The 22,715-nt window shown below is 40.9% G+C and overlaps 1 protein-coding gene across 3 annotated transcripts in view; it reads left to right on the forward strand.

Annotated features, from left to right (window-relative positions):
* The window catches only part of ADAMTS9 (ADAM metallopeptidase with thrombospondin type 1 motif 9), a 156,351-nt gene that overhangs the window by 29,116 nt on the left and 104,520 nt on the right, over positions 1-22,715 (forward strand). For 2 of the 3 annotated variants that reach the window (XM_088021881.1, XM_028110425.2), the window contains exons 5-12: positions 1,994-2,077; positions 2,178-2,293; positions 3,212-3,252; positions 3,360-3,465; positions 7,845-7,991; positions 9,223-9,364; positions 10,350-10,445; positions 16,421-16,566. In XM_088021881.1, the coding sequence (XP_087878007.1) occupies positions 1,994-2,077; positions 2,178-2,293; positions 3,212-3,252; positions 3,360-3,465; positions 7,845-7,991; positions 9,223-9,364; positions 10,350-10,445; positions 16,421-16,566 (878 nt within the window). The remainder of the gene's footprint in view (positions 1-1,993; positions 2,078-2,177; positions 2,294-3,211; positions 3,253-3,359; positions 3,466-7,844; positions 7,992-9,222; positions 9,365-10,349; positions 10,446-16,420; positions 16,567-22,715) is intronic. The other variant, XM_028110427.2, reaches the window with a different exon arrangement.

The following is a 22,715-nucleotide window of genomic DNA, read 5'->3' on the forward strand; positions in this document are numbered from 1 at the left end:
TTGCCTTTTTATAATAACAATAATGGTGACAGGGTGGAGTGTTTATTCTGTTAGACAATGCGCTTTGTAGTTAAAAGGCATCATTTCTAATCCTCCTGGCAACTCTGCTAGGTAGGATTATCACCCCCATTTTATAGATAAGAAAACTGAGCCTCAGAGGAGTTAGGCCACTTGCCCATGGTCTTGTGAAGCTAGTAAGTGGCTTAGAGACTGCACGTGACCTCTAGATGGTCCACTTCCCAACCCCAGTGCTTCTTGTCTGACATACACACTTGCACAGCCAGCTATGGGGTCTAATTGAGTGGCCTTGGGATGAGGCCCACAGATCTCTCCCCCCCTATTTTCCTACTCTCACTTTGAATCGAAAAATCAATAGATTTACATTATTAAAAAAAAAAAAATCAAACAGAACCAAAGACTAGTCATGAAAAAGAAGTGTGTCATTATCTACCCTGGCCCCTTCCAAGAGGCAACTACTGTTAAAAGTTTTTTTCCATATGTGTCTAACCAGCACTGCCCAATAGAAATATAATGCAAACCATATATGTAATTAAAAAAATAAGTAAAATTAGTTTTAATGATGTATATTAATTTCTGTCAAAATGCTGTCATTTCAAAAATTGCTAATGAGATATCTTAGTTTTTTTTCATACAAAGTCTTAAAATTCAGTATGTGTCTTACATTCAACAGCACATCTTGTTTTAGACAAGCCACATTATCAGTGCTCAGTGGCAACATGGGACAAGTGGCTACCATATTGGACAACACAACTAAATATGTATGCACATACAATGTTTCTCAAACCAAAATAGAACATTCTAATACACTGTTTTACATATTGTTCTTTTCTTTTAAAAACACTGGAGATTGTTCTATAGCAGCCCATACAATCTGCCCTCATTCATTTTAAGACTCAACACAGCATTTATTCCAATGGATTGACCTTAATTTATCTGACCAGGAACCTACTTTGAATAAATTCCCCCAAAAGGTTGTGAAAAGCAACCATGTTTGGGACCTATGCTTTTAGAGTTCTTCTTCCCTCTCCTTGGCCTGTGCTTCTCCCAGTCTTTCCCCCTCCCTGCTGTGAACCACTCCCTTGTGCTCCCCACCACTCCTCAACCTGCCTGCCCTGCACTCCCTCCTCGCCTCCCTTTCCCATGCTCAGTCCCCTAGGCCCCAGCCCTCTCCTGTCCTGGAGGAGGGAGAGGAAAACCTAATCACACCTTGCCCAGACGCAAGTCTATTTCCAGCCCATAAATTCAGACCTTTCAGAAGAATTTCAGTTATGAGCCTGGATTTTGGGTCAAATTGATGTAGGCTGAGCATTCTGGCTCCGCCACTCAGCGCTGTCTATAGTCTTGGCAAAGTTACTTAAATTCTCTGAGCCTTAGTTTTCTCACTTGTTGTGCAGAGATTGTGATACCTAGCCCAGAGTTTTGCTCTGGGGACTGAACGCAAATGCGTATGCAATTTTCAGCAAGGATCTAGTACACAATAAGCACTCAATGAACATTAGCTCTCATAATTAATGATAATAATGAAAGCAAAACCAAACCAAACAGGTTATCAGGTTGTGAAGAACACAAATGGGAGGTAAATATGAAGAACGACTATATTAGCCAACGTGGTCAATGTGAGATTCCGTAATTGGGCGATCTGGGACTTCAACTGGGTTGAAAGAGCTTGCTCAAAAATGAATATCCAGTGTTTTGGCCCAGAGAACTGTTAGGTTGTGTGGCAATGCAATTTCCAAGGAAAACACTTTGAAACTTAAACTTGTTGGGATTCATTCTTATCTGAAACTGCCATCTGTGAATTTTTCAAAGAGAGTTTTAAGAAATGTTTGTTGAACTAATGCAAATTCAAAACTACAAAATGCATATGTTTGCATGAAACGTGACAAGAGGTAGAGCCCCAGCATAAAAAGTGAATTGCTTATTGCTTACACAGAGTTCACAATTAACTTTGAAAAATTTATCTCGGTTGCAGGTAGCCTCTATCTATAAAGACCCAAGTATTGGAAATTTAATTAATATTGTTATTGTGAACTTAGTTGTGATTCATAATGAACAGGTAATCAAGTTTTTTTTTTCTTCTTTCTTGTATATGTATCCGAAATGGCATATCTCAGTGGTGGTACAATGGGCCACTCATAATTCTTTTCTGCATTTAGGAAGGACCTTCCATTTCTTTTAATGCCCAGACAACTTTAAAAAATTTTTGCCAGTGGCAACACTCGAAGAACTCTCCAGGTGGAATCCAGCATGATACCGCTGTTCTTGTAACGAGGTATATGGATTTCTCATTCATCAGATCTTTCGGTTTCCACTCATGTTGGTGGGACAAGGTCATATATTCTTGGTAGCCAGCCCTTAGTACAAAATTCCCAAACGTCAGCACTATTGTGGAGGCTGCCCTGTGCATTGCAGGATGTTTAGCAGCATCTATGGTCTCTTCCTACTACCTATCAGTAGCAACCTCTCCTCTCAATTGCGACAACCAACAATGTCTCTGGGGGTGAGGGGAGCAAAATCATCCCTGACTGAGAAGCATGAGCCAATAGGTGCCCAGTAGGCAGGAGATGTGTCTGGCCCAACAGTAGACGCCCTTAGACCAAAGGCAGCTGCTATTCAGATGGAGCTGGTTGTTACCATGCCACGAAGGTGTCCAGTGTCGCCAACTTCTGTGATTTTGCAAGAAGTCAGAAATATGGATTTTTCTTTTAAGTGAAATCTTCCAATTTTTACATGGTAGCAACGAACTCAAAAATAGTTAAAATGCCGTGTAGGGCAACAAAGAGGAGTGCTGTCCTGGTTGTATTTCCCTTCAGTCACCTTGGAGATAGTCACAGTCACTTACTCCTCCGTGAACTGACATGAGAGGCATTGAAAGCCTTCTCAGGAACGTTCAAGAAGGAACTAGAATCACGGTAGGAGGGAAAGCCCAGGTTGGAGAAGTTTTCACCTGCTCTGTAGCTACCCGTATGGCAGAAGAACCCCTCTTGATGTAGCTTTTAATCCTTATGTCACTGGTTCCCAAGATTTTTTGAGTTACAAACCCACCCTTGGCCTCCTCAGTTTGGTCTTTGTAACCACCTCCCCCGCGAGGGGGCCACTGTTGTGAATGCCTAGAAGATTGTCATGTGTTTACTTGTGTTGACATTTACTCTTTGGTGTTGTCATGGCCCTAAGTCTGCTTTGCTTTCAGACAGGATATCTGCAGAGCTCATGACAAATGTGACACCTTAGGTGAGTCCGCTGTGTGCATCCTCTATGGCTACAACAGTTTCCTGCCTTTTTATTCCAAGCCACAATTGCTTTTTCAAGTAAACCCTTCTTTTCTTTCCTTTGAACAGGTCTTGCTGAGCTGGGTACCATCTGTGATCCCTACAGAAGCTGTTCTATTAGTGAAGACAGCGGATTGAGTACGGCTTTCACAATAGCCCATGAGCTGGGCCATGTGTATGTTTCCTTTTTGCATTTTCATTTAATTTCGAGTGACCTAAAACTTTTCTTCCTTTCCATCAATGAGTATCCCCTTGATTTGAGAGAGGGTAAGGCACTTCTTGAGTCATAACAGAAATTTTAGGGTTGAAGAGCCTCGAACCTAGTTGACTCTAGAAAGCTGAGTCGTGCAGCGCCCCCTCTTCAGCCATAGCTGACGTGCATCTTGGGTTTAACTGCACACATTTACGATGTAACATCTAGTCTTCTCCTTTCCTGCATGGAATTGGAGGAATGAGGCTTTTCCAGCCCACCCACTGAAGCAGAGCATCCATTAGCTTAAGAAACTTTCCCCAGTAACATCTTTATCTGGGAGGGTCTCCCTTCATTACCCTGGTTCACAAGATTTTTGCAAATCCAGATTGTTCCTGGCTATAGATAGACAAGGCTTTCATTCAGACATTTAGCCTCTGGGCACAGTGATGTCTCTCTTTCAGAGAAGAGATTGAACAAAGATACAGAGAAGAAAACATTTCCTAACTATCGTCACTTAGTGGTCATTATGAAATTGGCTTTTCCTTTTTGTTCTTTAGAAACAGGGCATAGCTAGAACATGGGGTGAAACAGTGTAAATTTACTAGAAATTATTCTGATTTTTGGTCTGCATTGTTTTCTTTCTAGAATGATTTAATTACTCCTACTATATCTTTTAAAAATGATTTTCTCAAAAGATGTCACTGATATAGTTGTATATCGATTTACATGTCAGTGTTAACCTTGTTTGGAGGTAAATAATCTATTAAGCAAGCTTTTTTATTCAACAAATGCTTTTTGAAGGCACCTATGTGCAGAGTGCTATTCTAGAAGTAAAGCAAGATGCATATGTAGAGGCATCTCCAATTTAGTTCAACATATAATGGGTATATTTGAAACTAGTAACTTTCAAGCATATTTTAGGAGCACACCTGTTTTCTTTTCTCCAAAGGAAATATTATCAGATGCCCAATATTTATAGCACAAAAGAAGCATGGTTTTCATTAAGCAGTTGTGGTGGGCCAGAGTCCTGCTTAGTCAGCTTCCTCTCTGTCCTTTTGGTTTCTGAAATATTTTTGTGAAACTTAAGGATATCTTGGAGCCCAGTTTGAAAACTGGTCCCACCAGCGTTTCCCAATACACAAGGGCTCCAGTACAATTCCAAGAGAATGGTCTGTTGGGGGAGGAGGGGAAGGAGGTTTATAGTCAAGTAATTAAAAAAAATTTTTTTTTCTTCCTCGTCTAGCCCTGCTTAGAGTCACAAGGCTCAGTGACAAAAAGTAAAGGCTCTGACAAGTCCTGTATTAAAATAAACTGCTTGGTTCTGTTTAACTCCGTTTTCCCAAACTTATTTTAATAGAATCTTTGGGGATTTTTGTTTGTTTTGCGTAAAGTCTAGTAAATTCCTTTAAACCTTTGAATAGGAGGTGTAGATTTGACCATGAAGAATAGGGTGGCATTTCAACAAGGCAACCATCCCTGCCTCAAGAGACCAGAATGAGGGAAGTTAGAGATAGGAATGATTCAAAGGGTGAGAGTTTGTGTGATTAATAGATTAACAATTACCCATAATCTATGGTTAAGAAAGGTATACTATAAAGAAATATAGTTAATTTCCTTTTAATTCCTTCCTCACAAGAGCTTATAAACTCCTTTTAGGACAACCAGTTTATAAAGTTGACATTTTAAGGAAAGTGAGAATTTTGATTAGCAAAACTGAGTATTTTCAGCCATAGAGGAGCCCCAGCTGTATGGTTCTATACAGTTAACAGACATCTCCCCCCACAAAAACCATGTCGTTTGCATTGGTCTAGAAGTTTTTATTTACATTAGTTCCCTTAAACTTCATAATCACCACATGATAGATATTGTTTCCCTGTCAAACGACCTTAGCAAATATTAAATTGCTCAAAGTCTAGTTGTTAATGTTGGGGTACCAGCTCTAACAAGGAAATCAGCTGGGAGCCAGATACTCAAGTTCTGGACTGAATTGTTCTAATTCTGCATTCTCTTTGACTTGAGAAAATTATCTGTTGTTTCCCTCACTATTAGATGGGGCTAATATATTATGCACCTCATCTCAAAGTATCAGGAAATTTAAAAAAATGAAATAATTGGTGAATGATGAGAGTTATTAGCTAAACAAAAAATGTATTTCTGGCCCCTTAGTGAATTCTTTTTGTTTTGATGCTTTGTCTCATATAGTTAGGTTTGCTTATATTTAACAGAAAATGAATATCCTTTTTTTTTTAATTTGCTACAGTACTTTGTAGCAGATTTTCTAATGAACTTTTTAAAGATTAAACATTAAGTTGTTAACAGTCATGAATCTCTGATAACATAAAACCCTGTTGGGGAGAAAAAAGCAATTGATCTTTTATTTGTTGAGTATCATTGGATGCTTCAAAAGCAGCTCCTACCTTCTCATACCTGCTTCTAGATGCACCAGATCTGAGTTAGGAGGAATTTGGGAAATAACTGACTCTGCTGGATACAGAAGTCCTTCCACAGTCTTCCTGACAAATCTTCCACAATTTGTCTAACAGGAGGGAATATGCTTTATATATATTCCAAAACACAGGGGTTTTAGAATCAGACTGGAGTGGTTTCCAATCTCAGCTCCCTCACCCCATCACCCATGTGACCTTAATCAAGTAAATCAATCTCTCTACAACTCATGTTCTCTCATCTATAAAATGTGGGTAGTAATAGCACTTTTCACATAAGGTAGTTAAATGAAATAAAGCATCTAACACAATTAACACATTGCCTGGTACGTTGTGAATGCAAAAAAAAAAACTCTTGGTTATTATTTTTTAGTGAAGTGCTCAGTGAATAATATTATCTAGCCCCTGCTGGGAGCAAATGTGCCTGACATTTGAATGAAAAGAAGTTTTCTCTTGATGTGATGAAATAAACTTGATTTTATGTAGGCATGTTTGGGGTGATGAGTAAACACCAGCTCCTTCACACCACAGAAAAACAAACAACGAATGTTTGGGCGTATTGCTTGTGTGGGGTTTCTTGGTGTAGGTATGACACTGACTTTGCAGCTGGGAACGGGAAATGGGAGCAGTGATTCTTTTAAGAAAATGGACTCTTAAGCATGAAGAACCACTATTCATTTTAACCTAGACTGATGAAGGTTTTCTATCTCGTAATTTCCATCTGGCAATTATTTCATCAGGCAATTACTGAGGAGCCCAAGTTGTATTAGAAGAAGAAGAAAACCAAACCCAAGAGAAATGAATGGAATGGACTTGACAGGCTTTTATCCCAGCTTTTAGATGCATGCAAAACAAGTCTACACACTCCTGTCTGGCTCACTGATTTCCCTATTGCAAGATGAACTAGTGGAGGGCATTCCTCCCCCCAAATGCAAAATTAGCCACATGCACCATTTTTGTGACTGGAGAGTCATCCAGAGAGGACAGCGCCTCTGAGTTCGTTACTGGAGCTGAGAATGGCATGTGGGTCATAGAATTGATGTTTCTAGATTGAGAAATGCTTCCTATCATTTTTCCCCCCATTTCCCTGGGCGAAGCCAAGAATGGCAAGTATGTGTTAATGCTGCTGCTGAGTTCCCTCCCAGGCCCGAGAGGACATTGGCAGTCCATCATAGCCTTTTCTCGGGACAGAACCTGGATTAGTTTAAGAATCCTTTTGTGCCCAACTTTTTAGGAAGCCAGTACCAATCAATTGGCATTGGCAGGAAGCATGAAACTATTTGCCCTGTCTGCGTTAAGCCAATTGAATTGGCATGCTTCTGGTTTCCATGCTTGCAGCTTTCCTTAATGGGTTTATTGTGCATGAACTTTGCATACCTTTATAATGATATACCTACACAGCTATATCATTTGTCAACCTGACCCAGAAGGAGGAGATGCCAAGACCCATAGTGAGCCTCTTATTAGAAAGCTTTTGGCTTGAAGGTTTGACACTTGACGGACTCTTTATATTCACAGTGTTATCATAACTTGCTAAATTCTTGACTCTATAAATTGGCCTTTAACAGCTTATTAGGAATTTCAACTACTGTATTCTAGCACCAACTACAGCACGCTCAGAGCATCTGCAATTCCAAAAAGGACACCTAACCCAGATAATGGGCCACTGTACATCTTTTTTTTTTTTTATACATTAAAGGCACTTTGTATTAAATTGGGTGAGAATTACGTTCTCTGCTCTAGTCCATCTTGAACCATCTAGGAAGTTTTCTCCTGCTCCCCAGGATGTGAGTTCCTATTCATAATGCAGAAAGCAGCTCACGTTTTTCTCCTAGATAGATGCCTTCTTGAAGCAACGGCAGTAGCCCGGTACTTTGGTGTTTATTAATGTTCCTGTCTTTGTCTCGCTGGCCTTAGGTTTAACATGCCTCATGATGACAACAACAAGTGCAAGGAAGAAGGAGTCAAGAGTCCCCAGCATGTCATGGCTCCGACGTTGAACTTCTACACCAACCCCTGGATGTGGTCAAAATGTAGTCGAAAATATATCACTGAGTTTTTAGAGTAAGACTTAAACTTTCTTTGAGCCCGGGCTTCTAGTGTCTGGTCTCTGTGTAGTGAACTTATTGTGGGAAAGAAAATGTTGAGTCAAGCATTCCTCTGGAGTGTTATTTTTTTGTTGACATTCTTGGGAGGAGGTAAAAAAAATACTCTCTGACATCTGTGCAGTTCCTCTCCTGGCCAGAGTTTTGAAGATTACAGACTGAGCTCAAGAAAAGGCCGGGATCTTAAAGAGAATATGTAAATGTGGCTTCGTTCTTGGCAAAGCTCTGAAGTCTGTCCGGGTCTTGGGGGAGGGCCCATGAATGTGATTCCATGATGAGGGAAGGCCACAGATATTCATGTGGCTCTCACTTAGTAATTTGGGCTCCAAAAAGGGAGGGGTAGTGAGATGACCCCAAAGAGGGTTATGTGGGTGGATGGAAATCACACAGACCACCAGGTTGTTGAATTGAGAACATTCTTTCTCTGTCTCTCTCTTTCCCTCCCTCCCTCACTCTTTCTCTCTCCTTCTTTCTTTTGTTTTTCTTGTTTTGTTTTTTAAGCTTCCTGCCAGGCAGCTCAAAGATCCAATTACGTTATACCATATCCCTGTGTCACAGATTTATTGCTCTTCTCTCCCAGATGTACGAAAGGTTAAGTGATTGTCCAAGGTCACTGGGTGTATATTTCTCCAGCCACAGGGAAGAGGGGGCTTATTAATCAGAACTCACCAGGTGTGAATTTTCCAGAAGAGGTGTTTGCAGAAAAGTCAAAGAACTGGAGCGTTGCTGTTTTTCTTTTTAACCAGATGACCTGACGTGTTTCTTCTTATAGTTGTTGATTTACTCACTCTTCTACTCAGCAAACATTTACTAAAGATCTGTTGCTATGGTGTTCTTGAGCCCCATGCTTGGATGAAAAGGACACTATCTTTGCCCCTAAGAAGCTTACAATCTATTGGAGATGAGGGTAAAAATACAGATAATTGCCCTGAAATGCAGCAAATGCTATAAAAGCTGTGTATTTCCTACTGACTGTGTTGTATGGAGAGCCAGAGTTCCATAAACAAGTTCCAGAAATAGAGCTTCACCTTCTGGACGTTAGCCTGGGATATAAAGAATAAAGCACATTCGATAAAGGAACTATCCTCTCTACCTTTAAAATGGCAGGATGGCCTTCACTTTCATCTGGACCCTTTGACAGCCCCTTCTCATCACGGTTCTCACCATCTGTATTTTTCTGCTTTCCATAGCACTGGTTACGGCGAGTGCTTGCTGAATGAACCTGAATCCAGACCCTACCCTTTGCCTCCCCAACTGCCAGGCCTCCTCTACAACGTGAATAAACAATGTGAACTGATTTTTGGACCAGGTTCTCAGGTGTGCCCATATATGGTAAGTGTTTGGGGGCCACTTCTGCCTTCATCCATTGATTCTGGATGTTTTTAATTCACAGTTTTCCACAGGCTTCTCACTCTAACATAGACCACTGGTGGCAAAGTGGAGAACAGTCCATTGACTATTGATGACAATACTAGTAGTGATGATGACGATCAACAGTGATAGTGCTCGCTGTCAGGTGGTGCTTCACCTGCACGTTCTCACTTCACTGTCGTGACAGCCCAAAAGGCAGATGTCGTTATCATTTGCATTTTACATGTGGGAAACGGGGGCTCAGAGAGGACAGGGTAACAGGGCTGGTAATGGCACAGCTCAGCCCTTTCCTCTCCTTGTCTCCTTTCATTCCCCACTGATTTGTCCAGGTGACCTTTATTATAGGGACTCTTCTAGATTCAGTAAAGGTCATTCGTGAAACAAACCTGTTTCCCTGTTTTAGCTTTTAGCTTGTCAGGGCTGTGCCCTATGACCATGTGAGGCTTGAAATCATTTCTGATGGTAGCTCAACTGGGGGGTGTGGGATATTTTAATGTGTGTGTTGTGGGCACTTGGACCAATGATACCCAGTGGTTATCAGGATGCAAATGGAAAAAAAAATGTGCTTCTCTGAGGTGCCCCCTTCTCTTCCTTTGGGTCTCTGGTTGGTTGGTTTGGTGGGAGAGACTTCGGAGATAGATAGCATGGTGAATTGGGAAGTACAGTGATTCTATGGAAATAATAAAAATGTTTGAGTGAAACCTTCCCGTGATTATATTCCTTTCTGCGTTACTCGTGATAGCAAACATCCCCCTTTTACACCACCTGAAGTCCTACCAGACATAGAAATGTGTCTCATGGGTTGCTCTCTGTAGCCCTTGGAATATTTTATCATTCGTCACACCAAGGGAAAAAAAGTCCCTTTCTAACCTATTGGCAATCCTTGCCTGGTTCCATATCATCTAATCACATTGTCACTGACTTGTTGTTTAACTGAACTGAACAGATGCAGTGTAGACGACTCTGGTGCAATAATGTGGATGGAGTATGCCGGACTCAGCACACGCCCTGGGCAGATGGGACCGAGTGTGAGCCTGGAAAGGCAAGTAGCACCCCAACCCGTTATTTTGTCTTGGGGCAGCAGAAATGGGCAAAATGTTAGCTGTCGGCTTAGTCACCATTGTTTAGAGTATATGCTGATGCAGTGTGTTTTAGCATGCATCAGACTTTTTGAGGGTGACAAGTTCAACTGTACTTTTGAAAATTGTGAAAACTTACATTATGGCATAATACTGATACAAGACACAGGGCTAACATTATTGCCTTAATTTGAAAACATCCTTTCTCTCATTTTATCATTCCTAAAATCCCGACATCCTTTTTAGTTTAATGCGGGACAGTGTTTCTTTTTCTTCTGTCTCTTTTGGAGGTGGCAGTGGAAGGCTGTTTTTAAGTTGATGGAGCATCTTAAAATCAAGGAAACAGAGGCATCTGGGTGGCTCAGTCAACTGAGCAACTGACTCTTGATTTCGGCTCAGGTCATGATCTCAGGGTTGTGGGATCGAGCCCTTGCATCCAGCTCCGCACACAGCACAGGGTCTGTTTGAGATTCTCTCCCTCTCCCTCTGTCCCTCCCCCAGCTCATGCTCACTCTCGCTCTCTCTCTCAAATAAAATAAATAGGATTTTAAAAATCAAGGAAACACAGAAATACAGTGAACTTCCTTTGTTCACTACTGGAATACCAGGCTTTTTCCAGCCTGTGTTGGTCCCTCTAAGGAGCTGTGATGTCACCTGGGATATATGCAAATGTAAGTCCTGAGTTGGTTATAATGGTTCCCACTATTTGTTAATGACCAAAAAAAAAAAAAAATCTGCTACTTATACAGCCCTGAAATAACAATGCCCCACACACCTAGAAGTGTGATTAGTACAAACTTCTGCACCTGGTATCCATCTAAAACATAAAAAGTCAGTATAGTAGCGATATCATCATCATCATCATCATCATCATCATCATCATCATCACCCAAAAACATTGGCTACTGAAAGTTTTGGATCTTAACCTGATTTTTTTTTTATCCCTATGGCAAATGGCATTCTTTCACTCATCGGTGATGTAATCCCTGGGCTTTAGTCTGAGTCTCTTGTCATCCTTACATGTATTTTTCCTTTCTTCTCTCTCCTTCCCATTGTCCATTTTACTCACTTCTAATATTCTGTTCTTGTTTGCCTCCACTTTGGAGGAATGACTAGCACTCAGAATGTTTCCATGGAAGGGTCCTCAGAAGTGACAGACTTTAGCTCTCACTTCCCCAATTTTATAGAGCGGGAACAGAAATAGAAGTGACTTGTCCAAGGTCACTCAGCTCATTAGGGCAGTGTCCCCATACCCCAGCCCCTCCCTACCCCATTTTCCTCCTTTGCTTTGTCTGAAGGGGCCACAGGTCTACGGTGGTGGTTGCACCTCAAACTCCCTGAGCTCCTCAGTCTCCAGTGGTCAAACAGGAGGACTAGTGGCTTCCTTACTCATCTGCCATGGTGGTTGTAAAGTTACATGAGCTGGAGGGTATGAATGTTATTTGAAAAATTTTAAAGTTTAGTACAAAAAATTAAAAATTACAATGAAGCTGATTTTATACTTGACTTACTTGGTGACTAAGTCAGCTCATGTTCTCACTTCTTGATGGCTGAGACCTCAGCAGTTGAGAATATAGCTTTCTCCAATAACAGCCCAACCAAAACTACATATGGACACGGGCACAACAGCTTTTGCACCTTTCATTAGCTTAAAGAGAAATAGATCTCCTTAGCCAGAGTAAATTTTTCACTTTTTGTGGGAGATTTAACTCAGCATGTGGATGGCCAGAAGATCATAGGTTTGAGTGGGATTATGGTTCTCAGGTTTCCATGGCAGCCATTAAGAATTCATTCATTCTTACAAAATGACGATGTGGCCTCAGAGTCCTGCTAAAGCACAGTGACCCAGACGGGTGCTAGCAGTTGCCGAAAGATGACAACAGACTATACCTAGTTGATGACTTGGTTAGTTGGCTTGAGTCAGAGCCAGCCCACTCTATTACTTAAATTGATTCTCTTTGATCTCAGAAAAATCACTGGTCTTGTGTTATGGTTCTTAGCCAGTCTGAGACACCCACCTACTATGTCTATTCTGATATGTGTTATTGCTGGAAAAACCATAACAAAGAATTTTCAGGAATAGGATGAAGTGAATTATATTTCGTGAAATTGCGGTGAACAGGCTACCAAGCTCACAATAGCGGTGTGGTATCCCAGTCAACCCTGCGACACGAAAGAATTCGGGAGGATGTCTGTTGTATCTTTTTCTAATCTTCTGCTTTTGTAGCAGAAGCAAGAAGATAAGGGATTGCAGGGTAATCTTATACCTGAGGGATGGGGAAATTTGGGAGGTCTTTCAGAAGTCGTTTTCCATGTACACTTGTGTTTAGCAAGAGCAAGAGACTTCAAGGCATTCCAAAGGGCAGGCTCAGAACACTCTCTGAGAAGCAACTGTGTGGAGAACATGATAGGTACCCTGGTAGTTCTGTTTTGGAAAAGGGGTCAAGTATAGCAGCTTTTATTAAAGATGTGGGCATATGTGTGTTTATTTCCCTGAAGAGCATTTATGCTTGTTGCAAATGCCAAAGATGGCGGATTGTTGGCATAGAAATGCTTTGTGTTTTTTTTCATTTTGTTTTGTTTTCTTGGAATTGGCAGTAAAGTCCTATGCCTTTTCTCCAGCCGATTCTGACTCCCTTTGAGGTGGGGTTAATTTTTGTGTTTCTTTCTCTTCATTTGGCCCTGCTCCCTCAGTAGTGATCTGTCTTGGGCTGCTGACACAATGTTATTTTGATGAATGACTCTAATTCTCTTTATTTTCTCCATTCTCTTGTTAAGCCCATTAACATTTCATGTTAACCCCATTCGTGAGTCGATGTTTGAAACTCTTGTTTTAAGCCTCCTTGGGACAAAATTAACCTCCGGGTTCCTCTTCCAACCTCCTAAAAGAGATGAGTTTAGGAAAATACCATTTAAATTGTTCTGGACACTTTTAGAAAAGGTTGGCTCTTATTTTGGCTTGGACTCCACCAGCTACTTAGTGCTTTGTTATGATGTAGTGGCTATTCCAGTATGTTAAGAATTGTTTGTTGAATTTGCCTGGTAAAATAGATAATCTTGGGAAATAGCTCCCAAACAGCCCTGATTTCCAGCCTCTGTCACTTCAGGCACTTTTCCTCTTATTCTAAGGTTCTTCTTCTCCTCCTCTTTCTACCCATCAGTGGTCATATCAGTAAGGAATATTTGATTTGCTGACCAGTTTTTAATTAGAAGTATAGGAATTTCTCATTACTTTGTAGAACTTATAAAATGTGTTTCTAGCAGCAAGATTTGAGGGCTGAATCTGAGAGTCATCTTCTATGACCCCAACTGAATATTAACTAGGAGTTTTGTTTAGGTCAGACCCAATTATAGTAATGTAAGCAAATTGGCTCTTTTCTGACACATAAAGAAACTAGTCCAAAACTAGGCAGGTTATGGACTGTTGTGGCAGCTCCACAAATCTCAGAGACCCAGGTTCCTAATCTCTTCCTGTACAACTATCATGTGCAAATGGACTTCATCCTCAAGGTCACAGAGTGGCTGCAGCAACTCCAGCCATTAAGTGGGAGTTCCAGGTAGAATGAAGCCAAGGGGCAGGTGATGAAGGGGCAAAAAGACCTTCCCGGGAATATCACCCAATGAAATCTGCTGACATCTCTTTGACCACTCTTATCTGTACAAGAATATGGGGAAATATAGATTCTGTTTCCAAGGATAAAAGAGAGAATGGATATTGGGTGAACAACTTGGGAGTCTCAGCCTCACCTAACCATGTCATTCATCTTGCTTTTATTTTAATTTTTTCTTTGTTTACATGCCAAAATCATTGTCCCCATTTCCTCGCAATTGAGAGGCCACACATGTCACAGTGAAGAGTGTACTCTCGAATCAGATTGTCTATGTTTCGGTCTTGACTCTGCCCCTTACTGATGTTTGGCATCAACTTGTCTGTGCCTCCATTTTCTTTTCTGTAGAAATGGGGGTAATAAGAGTACCTATTTCATAGTGTGCTAGGAAGACTAAGTTCATATATATATCTATGCTTAGAACAGTGCCTGACCAATCCTTAGAGCTGTGTGAATATTTGCCATTATCCTACTGACTTTATTTAAGTCAGGTCCCCTCTGGGTTTGGCTGTGTACTAGGTGCTTCAGATACATTGTGTCTCGTGTTCTACTCAAGACAACTTTGGCAGGTTGATCTCCATTTTTCAGCTGTGGGAACAGAGTCAGGGACTCACCTAGGGTTACAGAGTTAGTCTGTGGAAGAGCCATGGCTCCCCACCAGATCATTGTCCTGCCAAGCTTTGTCCTTCTAAGGCCTTGGCTGTCCAGTATGGCAGCCAATAGCCACAGGTGTCTAGTGAGCACTTCAAATGTCAGTCTGAACCGAGATGTGCTTAAGTGAAAATACACACCAGGTGTTGAAGACCTAGCATGAGAAAAAGAATCTTAAAAAACCCATAATTTTATCTTGATTCTGTACAGAAATAATAATGTTCAGATATTCTGAGCTAAATAAAAGGTATTAAAATTAATTTCCATTTTCTTTTTACTTTTATGTGACTTTACTTAATGTGGCTTCTAAACATTTAAAAGAAATTTTAAATATGTGGCCTATGGCACGTTCTCATTGGATGGTGGTGCTGTAGACTAAGCTACCTTTCTCATTTATTTTTATGTGCCTATGTTCCAATAAATGTTCACAACCCCTGTAAAGACAAATGTAAGAGGATGTCAGAGAATAATGTCATCACCTCTCCCTCTGCCCACATTTCTTGGGCATGGCGTTGCCCAGGATCTTTGAATACAGAACCTTTTTAAGCCTCAGACACACAGCCCAGGGAAAGGGATACAGATACTCCAGGAGAATCATTGCAAGAGAGAGGGCGCTGCAAAATAGAAAAAGCGTAATTGCGCTCTCTGATCCTTCACCGAGCCTTCTGTGTGGCTGCCCCTTGAGTTGGGGACCTTCCCCTGCATCTTATGTGCTGTCCACTTTCCCAGCACACTCCCCCCTCCACCCCCGGCTGCTGTGGGCCTCTGCCTCTGCCTGTGCCCTCCCTGCAGATAAATCACGGCCGGCGGCCACCGTCAGCTCCACTTGAGAGATCTGAGCGAGCCGCGGGGCATCACCCTCCTGCGGTCACTGCCTCCACTCTGCCTTTGTCCGCTGCTCAGTGACCTCGGCTTTGTGTCAGGGCCTCACACCCCAACAATGGCAGAGGGTTGAAATGGGCTTCTCGAATCCCTTGTCCTGCTGAGGAGTTTTATTCTGTTTTGTTTTGTCTTAAGCATCATGGCCTTCTTCCTGCTGTAGGCAGGAGAATCTGAAACCATTAGTAACAAAAAAGCCATAAAGTTTAGGGCTCTCTGTAATATGTCCATTTTGCTCTCATCTCATCCTGTGTGCTTTGGTGGAGTGAGTTTATAGGAATCATGTAACTTACTTTTTTTTTTTTTTTCTCTCTCACCTAATTAAAATTGGCTTTTCAAATCCACGGGGAGCATTAAAACATATTTTACCAGGCTCACAATGTCTCCGAGCCTTCTTAATGGAGATTCGCTCTACAAATCCAGGAATTCAGGAATTCGTGTTGGCCCCGTCTACAACCAGTCTGCCCACTTCCTCTCCTCATTTTTCCAAGTAGACTAATTGAGCACTTCGAAGCCGGCCACTGGAGTTAGCCTGACAGCCTGGAGCCAACCACTCATTGGCTGGTTTTATTCAAGCAAGTGGTAAATGAAGACAGGACCTAAAATCTATAAGTACAAGATTAAAATCCCTACTGTTTCCATTATTCATATAGATGATGAAATGGCAGCATTTCAAACCAGCGTATGGTGGGGTTGGGGGGAGGTGGGACATGAAGTATGGTATATACTCAAAAGGACAGCGGGTCCTACGATGTCTCCAGTACCGAGCTCTCCCTCACTGTTCCCCTTATTAAATACAGCACTGCAAGTTTGGATTTTGTGTCCCCAAAGAAATGGAGGCCCCCGTGACTGATGGATCCTGGGGAAGTTGGAGTCACTTTGGAACCTGCTCAAGAACGTGTGGAGGGGGCATCAAAACTGCTGTTCGCGAGTGTAACAGACCGGAGTAAGTCCTAGAACTTCTTGCTGTCATTATTGGGAGAGCACGAGTGGCACATTCCGGAAGGGAATGATTTAGCTGGAGGCAGATGGAGAGCTCTTTCCCAGTTCGAGAGGGAGTGGATTTCTAGGGTTGCTTAGACCGATAATATCCCATCTGTTTCTTCCCAGGCACCGTCTCCTGTAGTCTATTTCCTCCCATGGTCCTTTATTAAAAGTTCTGTCTACCTTCGGGCGCCCGGGTAGCTCAGTCTGTTAAGTGTCTGCCTACGGCTCGGGTCATGATCCCAGGGTCCTGGGATCGAGTCCCACATCAGGCTCCCTGCTCGGCGGGGAGCCTGCTTCCCCCTCTGCCTCTGCCTGTCTCTCCCCCTGCTTGTGCTCTCTCTCTCTCTCTCTCTCTCTGACAAATAAATAAAATCTTAAAAAAAAAAAGAAGTCCCATCTTCCAAACAATAGATGCTGTTGTATCGTTTGGTCTGTTTAATGATTTGATATTCAGGCATATCTCACTGCCTGCTGAGCTTGGTATAGTAGGCTAACAAAGTGAACAGATGGATTTTCTTGAGGAAATTAAGAAATTGGACATTTCTATCCAGATTGTAGGTGTCTTGTTGCCTTTCCAGGTAGCTACTAAAATGCCAAAAAGGGCACAGAGACCGCCCCCCCCCAGGGCAGCATTAGCAGAGCCTAAGTGACTAGGAGCCCCAAGTCAGGAATTAGTTTTGGAATCAAGCTAGATGTTTTACAGGTGAGACACCTAAAGTCCATCCCACGACCAGACAGTGTGCAGATTGGGAGCGTCCTGCTTTCCGGGATAATTCTCATTATATGACTATGGCTGTCTTTACTAGCCTAGCCTTAGTACGTGTTCAAATGAAGTTGATGGGGTTTTTTCCTAGCATCTATCACAGTAGACATGTGTGTTTATAAGGAGATTTAAGAAATCATAATTTTGCCATAAGGAATGACATCAAATTTTGTAAAGATCTAAGGTGTAGCAAATCTAAAGGGACAGAAGATAATACGTGATATTATTGCCACTGAATGTATATAGGCTGGAGAACCAAGAAGTCTTCATAGAATAGGGATAGATTTTAGATGTAGAAACCAATAACCATATTTAAGACCTAGTTGTTTTGGGATTATGTAAAGTGATTTCATGCACACTACTCATTTATGTTTCACAACCTACATTAGGGGTAGCAGACTGAATTGTAGACCGAAACAAGAGGGTAAAACAGGGAAGTGGGTTGGTACAGTATAATAAGGTTGTCTTGCAGGGTAGTGGAGACTAAGTGCAAGGTGCTACTCAGACCTAGCTGGTTGTTCACAGGTAGGAAAAGGGCCTAGTGTTGACAGAGCTTCCCGTTTTTTTATAAGAAAAAATATGAATCGTGTTAACCAAAAAAGAGCATAGTTTTAGGCCACTGTTGTAGGCCCCGGCCTAATAAATACTCGTTAGTACAAATCACAGATGATGATCTATTTATTTTCATTTATTTTTGCTCACAGTCCAACATTTATCTCACATCCACAGGATATTAGCCTCTACAAAGATAATTAAAGAGCTATAAGACATAGACTCTAGTCTGTAACTATGGGTATAAACACAAAACATTAGATTATTAATAGAGTATTAATAAAGTATTTTGTGGTAGTTGTTTAGATAAGAGTATAAACATAGTACATGCCTTCAAAAAATCCAGACACAAAACTATATGATATAAAAAACTTAGGTCATCGTTGTTCCTACCTCCCACCTACTCCCCACGAGGAAATAACCACGGAAAAATGATTTGATATGTATCACTTTGGGCTTTTAAAAAAGATTTGTCATGCAATATGTAGTATATGAAATAAGTATTCTGTAATGTAAAATAAGGATCATATTACATATACTGTTCTACAACTTGTTTTTTAAAGTCCATTATAAATCCTAGCTGTTTGTATTGTTGAAGCTTTAAAATAAAGCATTTTAAGCTAATAGCAAATATGACACACTTTTTAAAAATTAAAAACTATTTGGTGGCTACCATGAGCCAAATTATTATTATTACAGTGAGCTGTTATTGTCATAAGGATATGGATATTGCCAACAAGTGGACATTTTTGAAATTGTGACCCAAGAATACTTCATTCAAAAGAAGTGTTTGGTCTTTTTTTTTTTTTTTTTTTAAGTCTTAGAGCAGTTCTAGAGGTAATGTGGAAAGTGGAGAGAGATAAATCACTCCATAATTGGAATGAGCCAGACAAAGAAAATCACCCAGTGTAAAGATCTCAGCAGGAAAGTATCTTGAGCTTCAAAGTAAAGCAAAGATCCTCACATTCAGAAGTTAGGAACTGATCATTAAAGACTTCAATTAGAGGTCCTGGTCCGTGCTGTTTGCTATGGGAGGTTTTAAAAGAATACAATCCACCTAGTTGAGTGTCAGCACCGACATCATTTCATTAAAGCTCTTCCAAGTTATTTGCTCTTTGGGATGTCCCTGTGAATTGAGGAAGGAGTCTGCCTCAGAAAACTTTAAGTTTACAATGGTAATGGTGGGGAAGTCAGTTTGGCAAGAGAAAGGGACACAGGAAAGGGAAAATCAGATCCAAATCTCAGTTTAAAAGCCTGCGCAGAGAAATTCACGGAGCAGATGGTTCATTATGCAGAACACAGAAGGGATTGCTTCTGATTCTCAAGGAATTTGAGGGGAGTGGTGGCCCCGTCACTGGCAACCTGCCTTTTCCCAGTTTGAGGAGCCCTTTGAATATAATGTAGAGCCCCATTTTTAGTATCCAAGGTATGTCTCTATTAAGAACGCTGGATTGTTTTTATTTTTTTTTCACAGTATTCATGCAATTCAAGGATGTATTTAGCATCCAGATACTTTATGCAGCATTTTTAGTTTTGTTTTTTTTTCCCCCGAAAGCATTAAAGCTACAAAAGAGAAGTAGCCTTGCCATACACATGGGACTATGGTGTCCTTGTGAGCAAACTGTAGAAACCAGATGCTTTCTAATTTTGGTCAAATGGTTTTTGATCTCAACCAGTATGTAATGCTACTGATTTGCCATCATGAGAATGGGGCATCATTGTTTTGTCTTTAAATGTTTTATTTGTTTTTGAATCCCATTTATGACCCATGCCCTGTAGATGAGGTGAGCATATGTTCTGATCTGTAAAGACAGTCCGAGTTCACATCTGTTGTCAGGAGAAGTTATTAATAGCTACCCTTTACTTTCTCTAAGTGTCCTGGGTTGGACAATTAATTACATGATCACCCAATCTGTAAGAAACATGTAATACAGTAAAATCTAAAATCAGAACCACCAAAAACATAACTCAGAGTACCAAAACAAGGCCAGCATTGGAACTAGAAGATGCATTATCAGGCCCTTGGGCCCTATCCTTGTTATTTTGTGCTCTACATTGACTCTGAGCTTCTTGGTGGCTAGAACAAAAGTTTATAGAATTTTTACAGGTCCATCAAAAATAAAAAACCATGCCAGTTCTTTGGGAAAGACAAAGCTTTCCCTCTTCTAGTGCTTCTATTTTACTTTTAAATTAGGAGGTATTTAAAAACTAATAAACTCATAGATTTGAGAAAAAGATCGTGAAGTAGATATTTTCCCACTCAGGCTTTCACCATAGTAACTGCTTATGAAATCTGACCAACAAGGTAATAGACGTGTGTCTGTTTCATCATTTGGCTATAAAGAATTGCAAGAAAGTTTTCTTTTTGAGGCGCTGAGTTGGATAAGCTCATTTCAAAATTCAAAAATTGGTTGCTTTGGGAGAGCCATTAACTAATGAATGAATAAAGCTATCCAGGCCTATAGACCACTCCATTTGGAAGGGTCATTAATGATCACAAGGACAGCTCTCTGGCTTATCCCATCTAATCCTTGAAGAGCTTTTCAGCATCCTCGGCAGTTGGCCATCAGACCCTTTCTCAAAACCCTCCACGCACGGGAAACACACTACCTTCTGGGGCTGCCTGTCCTATCATTAGAAATTCCTTCCTTGCGCTAACCCTAATCTGCCTGCTCCAATTCATTTTAAGTACAGACAGAAGTTGAGATTTCTGTTCAAACCCATTTGCAGACCAAAGTTTAGCTTTCCTTGAGGGTGGAATACACCTGTGACGATCTTTGCAAAACTGCCTCTGTAACTTTGGCCATGTAGTATCATGAGTTGTCTTTGTATGTGAATAGGCATGGTTGTGTAATGTGAATAGGCATGGTTGTGTAATGTGTAATGTGTAATGTAAAGACTTGAAAGAAAGATTCAGCTTGGCTGTGCTGAATATAGTTACTTTCATTGTAATTAATCTGGCAGTTTCTGTAAGTCCTTTCCATCCCTACTTGACATGAAGTTTTTTTAAAGGATCTTAATAGTTGGAAAATATGATTAATATTTTAAAGCTGTATTTCCTATAATTTTTATTATTTGTCTACATGGAAAAAAATATTCCTACCCAGCTAAACTATTAAACTATAACACGAATTTTTTCCATGCTGAAAGGTAAGTTCATTTGACTATAGCCTTCCCCATTACACGGTCCTTACAAATCAGGGAGAGATGCTTTGGGATAAAAGAAAAGCCATATATTTTGAAAGGGCAAATTTGTGTTTATTAATAAAGTATAATCTGTTTTACATAAAAAGCAAGTAAAGTCACAGAAGGAGTCTTGATACGGAAAGAAGCCTATCTCAAGAAAGGCAGCACAGGAAAGACACCAGATCTTAAACTTTGGGTCAGGGAGACCTACGCTGGTCTGCCAGCCAGCAGTTCTCACTTAATGAGCATGTCACCTGGTCAGGTTACTCAACATTTCTGAACCCCATTAACAAACATTCAGAAACAAGGCTGCCACTACCTACCTCACAGCATGGCTGGGCACAGTCATACAAAGTGGCATGGGGCCTTGTACACAGGAGTGGCTCAGGGGTGGACACACCTTTACTGTAAAGGAATATTTTTCCATAAAATACTCAGTAAATATTTTAGACTTGCGGATCATAGGATCTCTGACCCAACTATTCAACCTTGCCGATATAGTGGGAAACGTACGCGGGCAACATGGAATGAGGGGGTGTGGCTATATGCCAATTAAACCTTATTTATGGACACTGAAATTTGAATTTCATCTAATTCTTAGGTGTCTCAAAATATGTGTTTTATTTTTTCTTAATTTTTTAAAATGTAAAAACCATTGTTACCTCCCAGCCGTGTAAGAACAGGCAGGAGGCAGGGTTTGGTCCACAGGCTGGAGTTGGCAGGCCCTTGTAATAGCTACACATTTACTGTGTGTCAGGCCTTATTCCGGTGCTTTGAATGGATTAACCCAGCTGACCCTCACTCATCCCGATGAAGTAGATCTTAGCATTGTCTCCCTTTTACAGATGGGGAAACTGAGTCTTAGATTCAGCTACTTGCCTAAGATTGCACCATTATTAAGAGGCAGGCCTGGGATTCAAACCCTCCGTTTCCAGAGTCCCTATCGATGACCCTCCACAATATTGTCTCTCACATGGAGTGTTTTCTGTGTGTCGTTTATTAAAAATGCCATTTATAAAAGGAAAAAGGAAGTCACTAAATGCTATTTGCCACTTGATAGTGGGCAAAAGCAAGCCAAGGTGGAAATCGTTGCCATCCAAAGGGAAGCTGCCTCTGAGTATTTATGATTCGCAGCCCAAGGAACTGCTGCATTTGGGCAATTTCAGGAGTGAGTTAAGACTTCTTGTATAAGAGAGCCAAAAGGGAAAAATCAACTGTTGAGAATTTAATTTCAAAAAGAAAGAAAAATGAGTTACTTTCAGGCAATAAATAAGTGATTGATCCTCCATCGTGAGTTGGGCCCTTTAGAAAGAGTCCACAAAGATCATTTCAATCTGAGGAAAAATTGAAGGAGGTCTTCCTTGTAGCACATTTAAGGCAAGTTTCACTTGAACAGGTATATGGGCCTGATCTATTATTCACATGTAATCTGTGATATTTTATGCATGAGACTAGGGTGTCTTGGTACTTAGAGAAGAACTTAGAACCCAGGACACCAAGGCTCTATCTCTAAATGGCACCAAAAAAGAAAAAACAAAAAACAAAAAACTCTGGACCATCGTTCCTGGATAATGTAGCAAGAGAGCACAGGGAAAGAAAGAACCTGG

Source organism: Eumetopias jubatus, unplaced genomic scaffold (assembly GCF_037043125.1).
Source record: "Eumetopias jubatus isolate StellerSeaLion01/CBP00866 unplaced genomic scaffold, mEumJub1_p1.0 scaffold_1, whole genome shotgun sequence".
Lineage (NCBI taxonomy): Eukaryota > Metazoa > Chordata > Mammalia > Carnivora > Otariidae > Eumetopias > Eumetopias jubatus.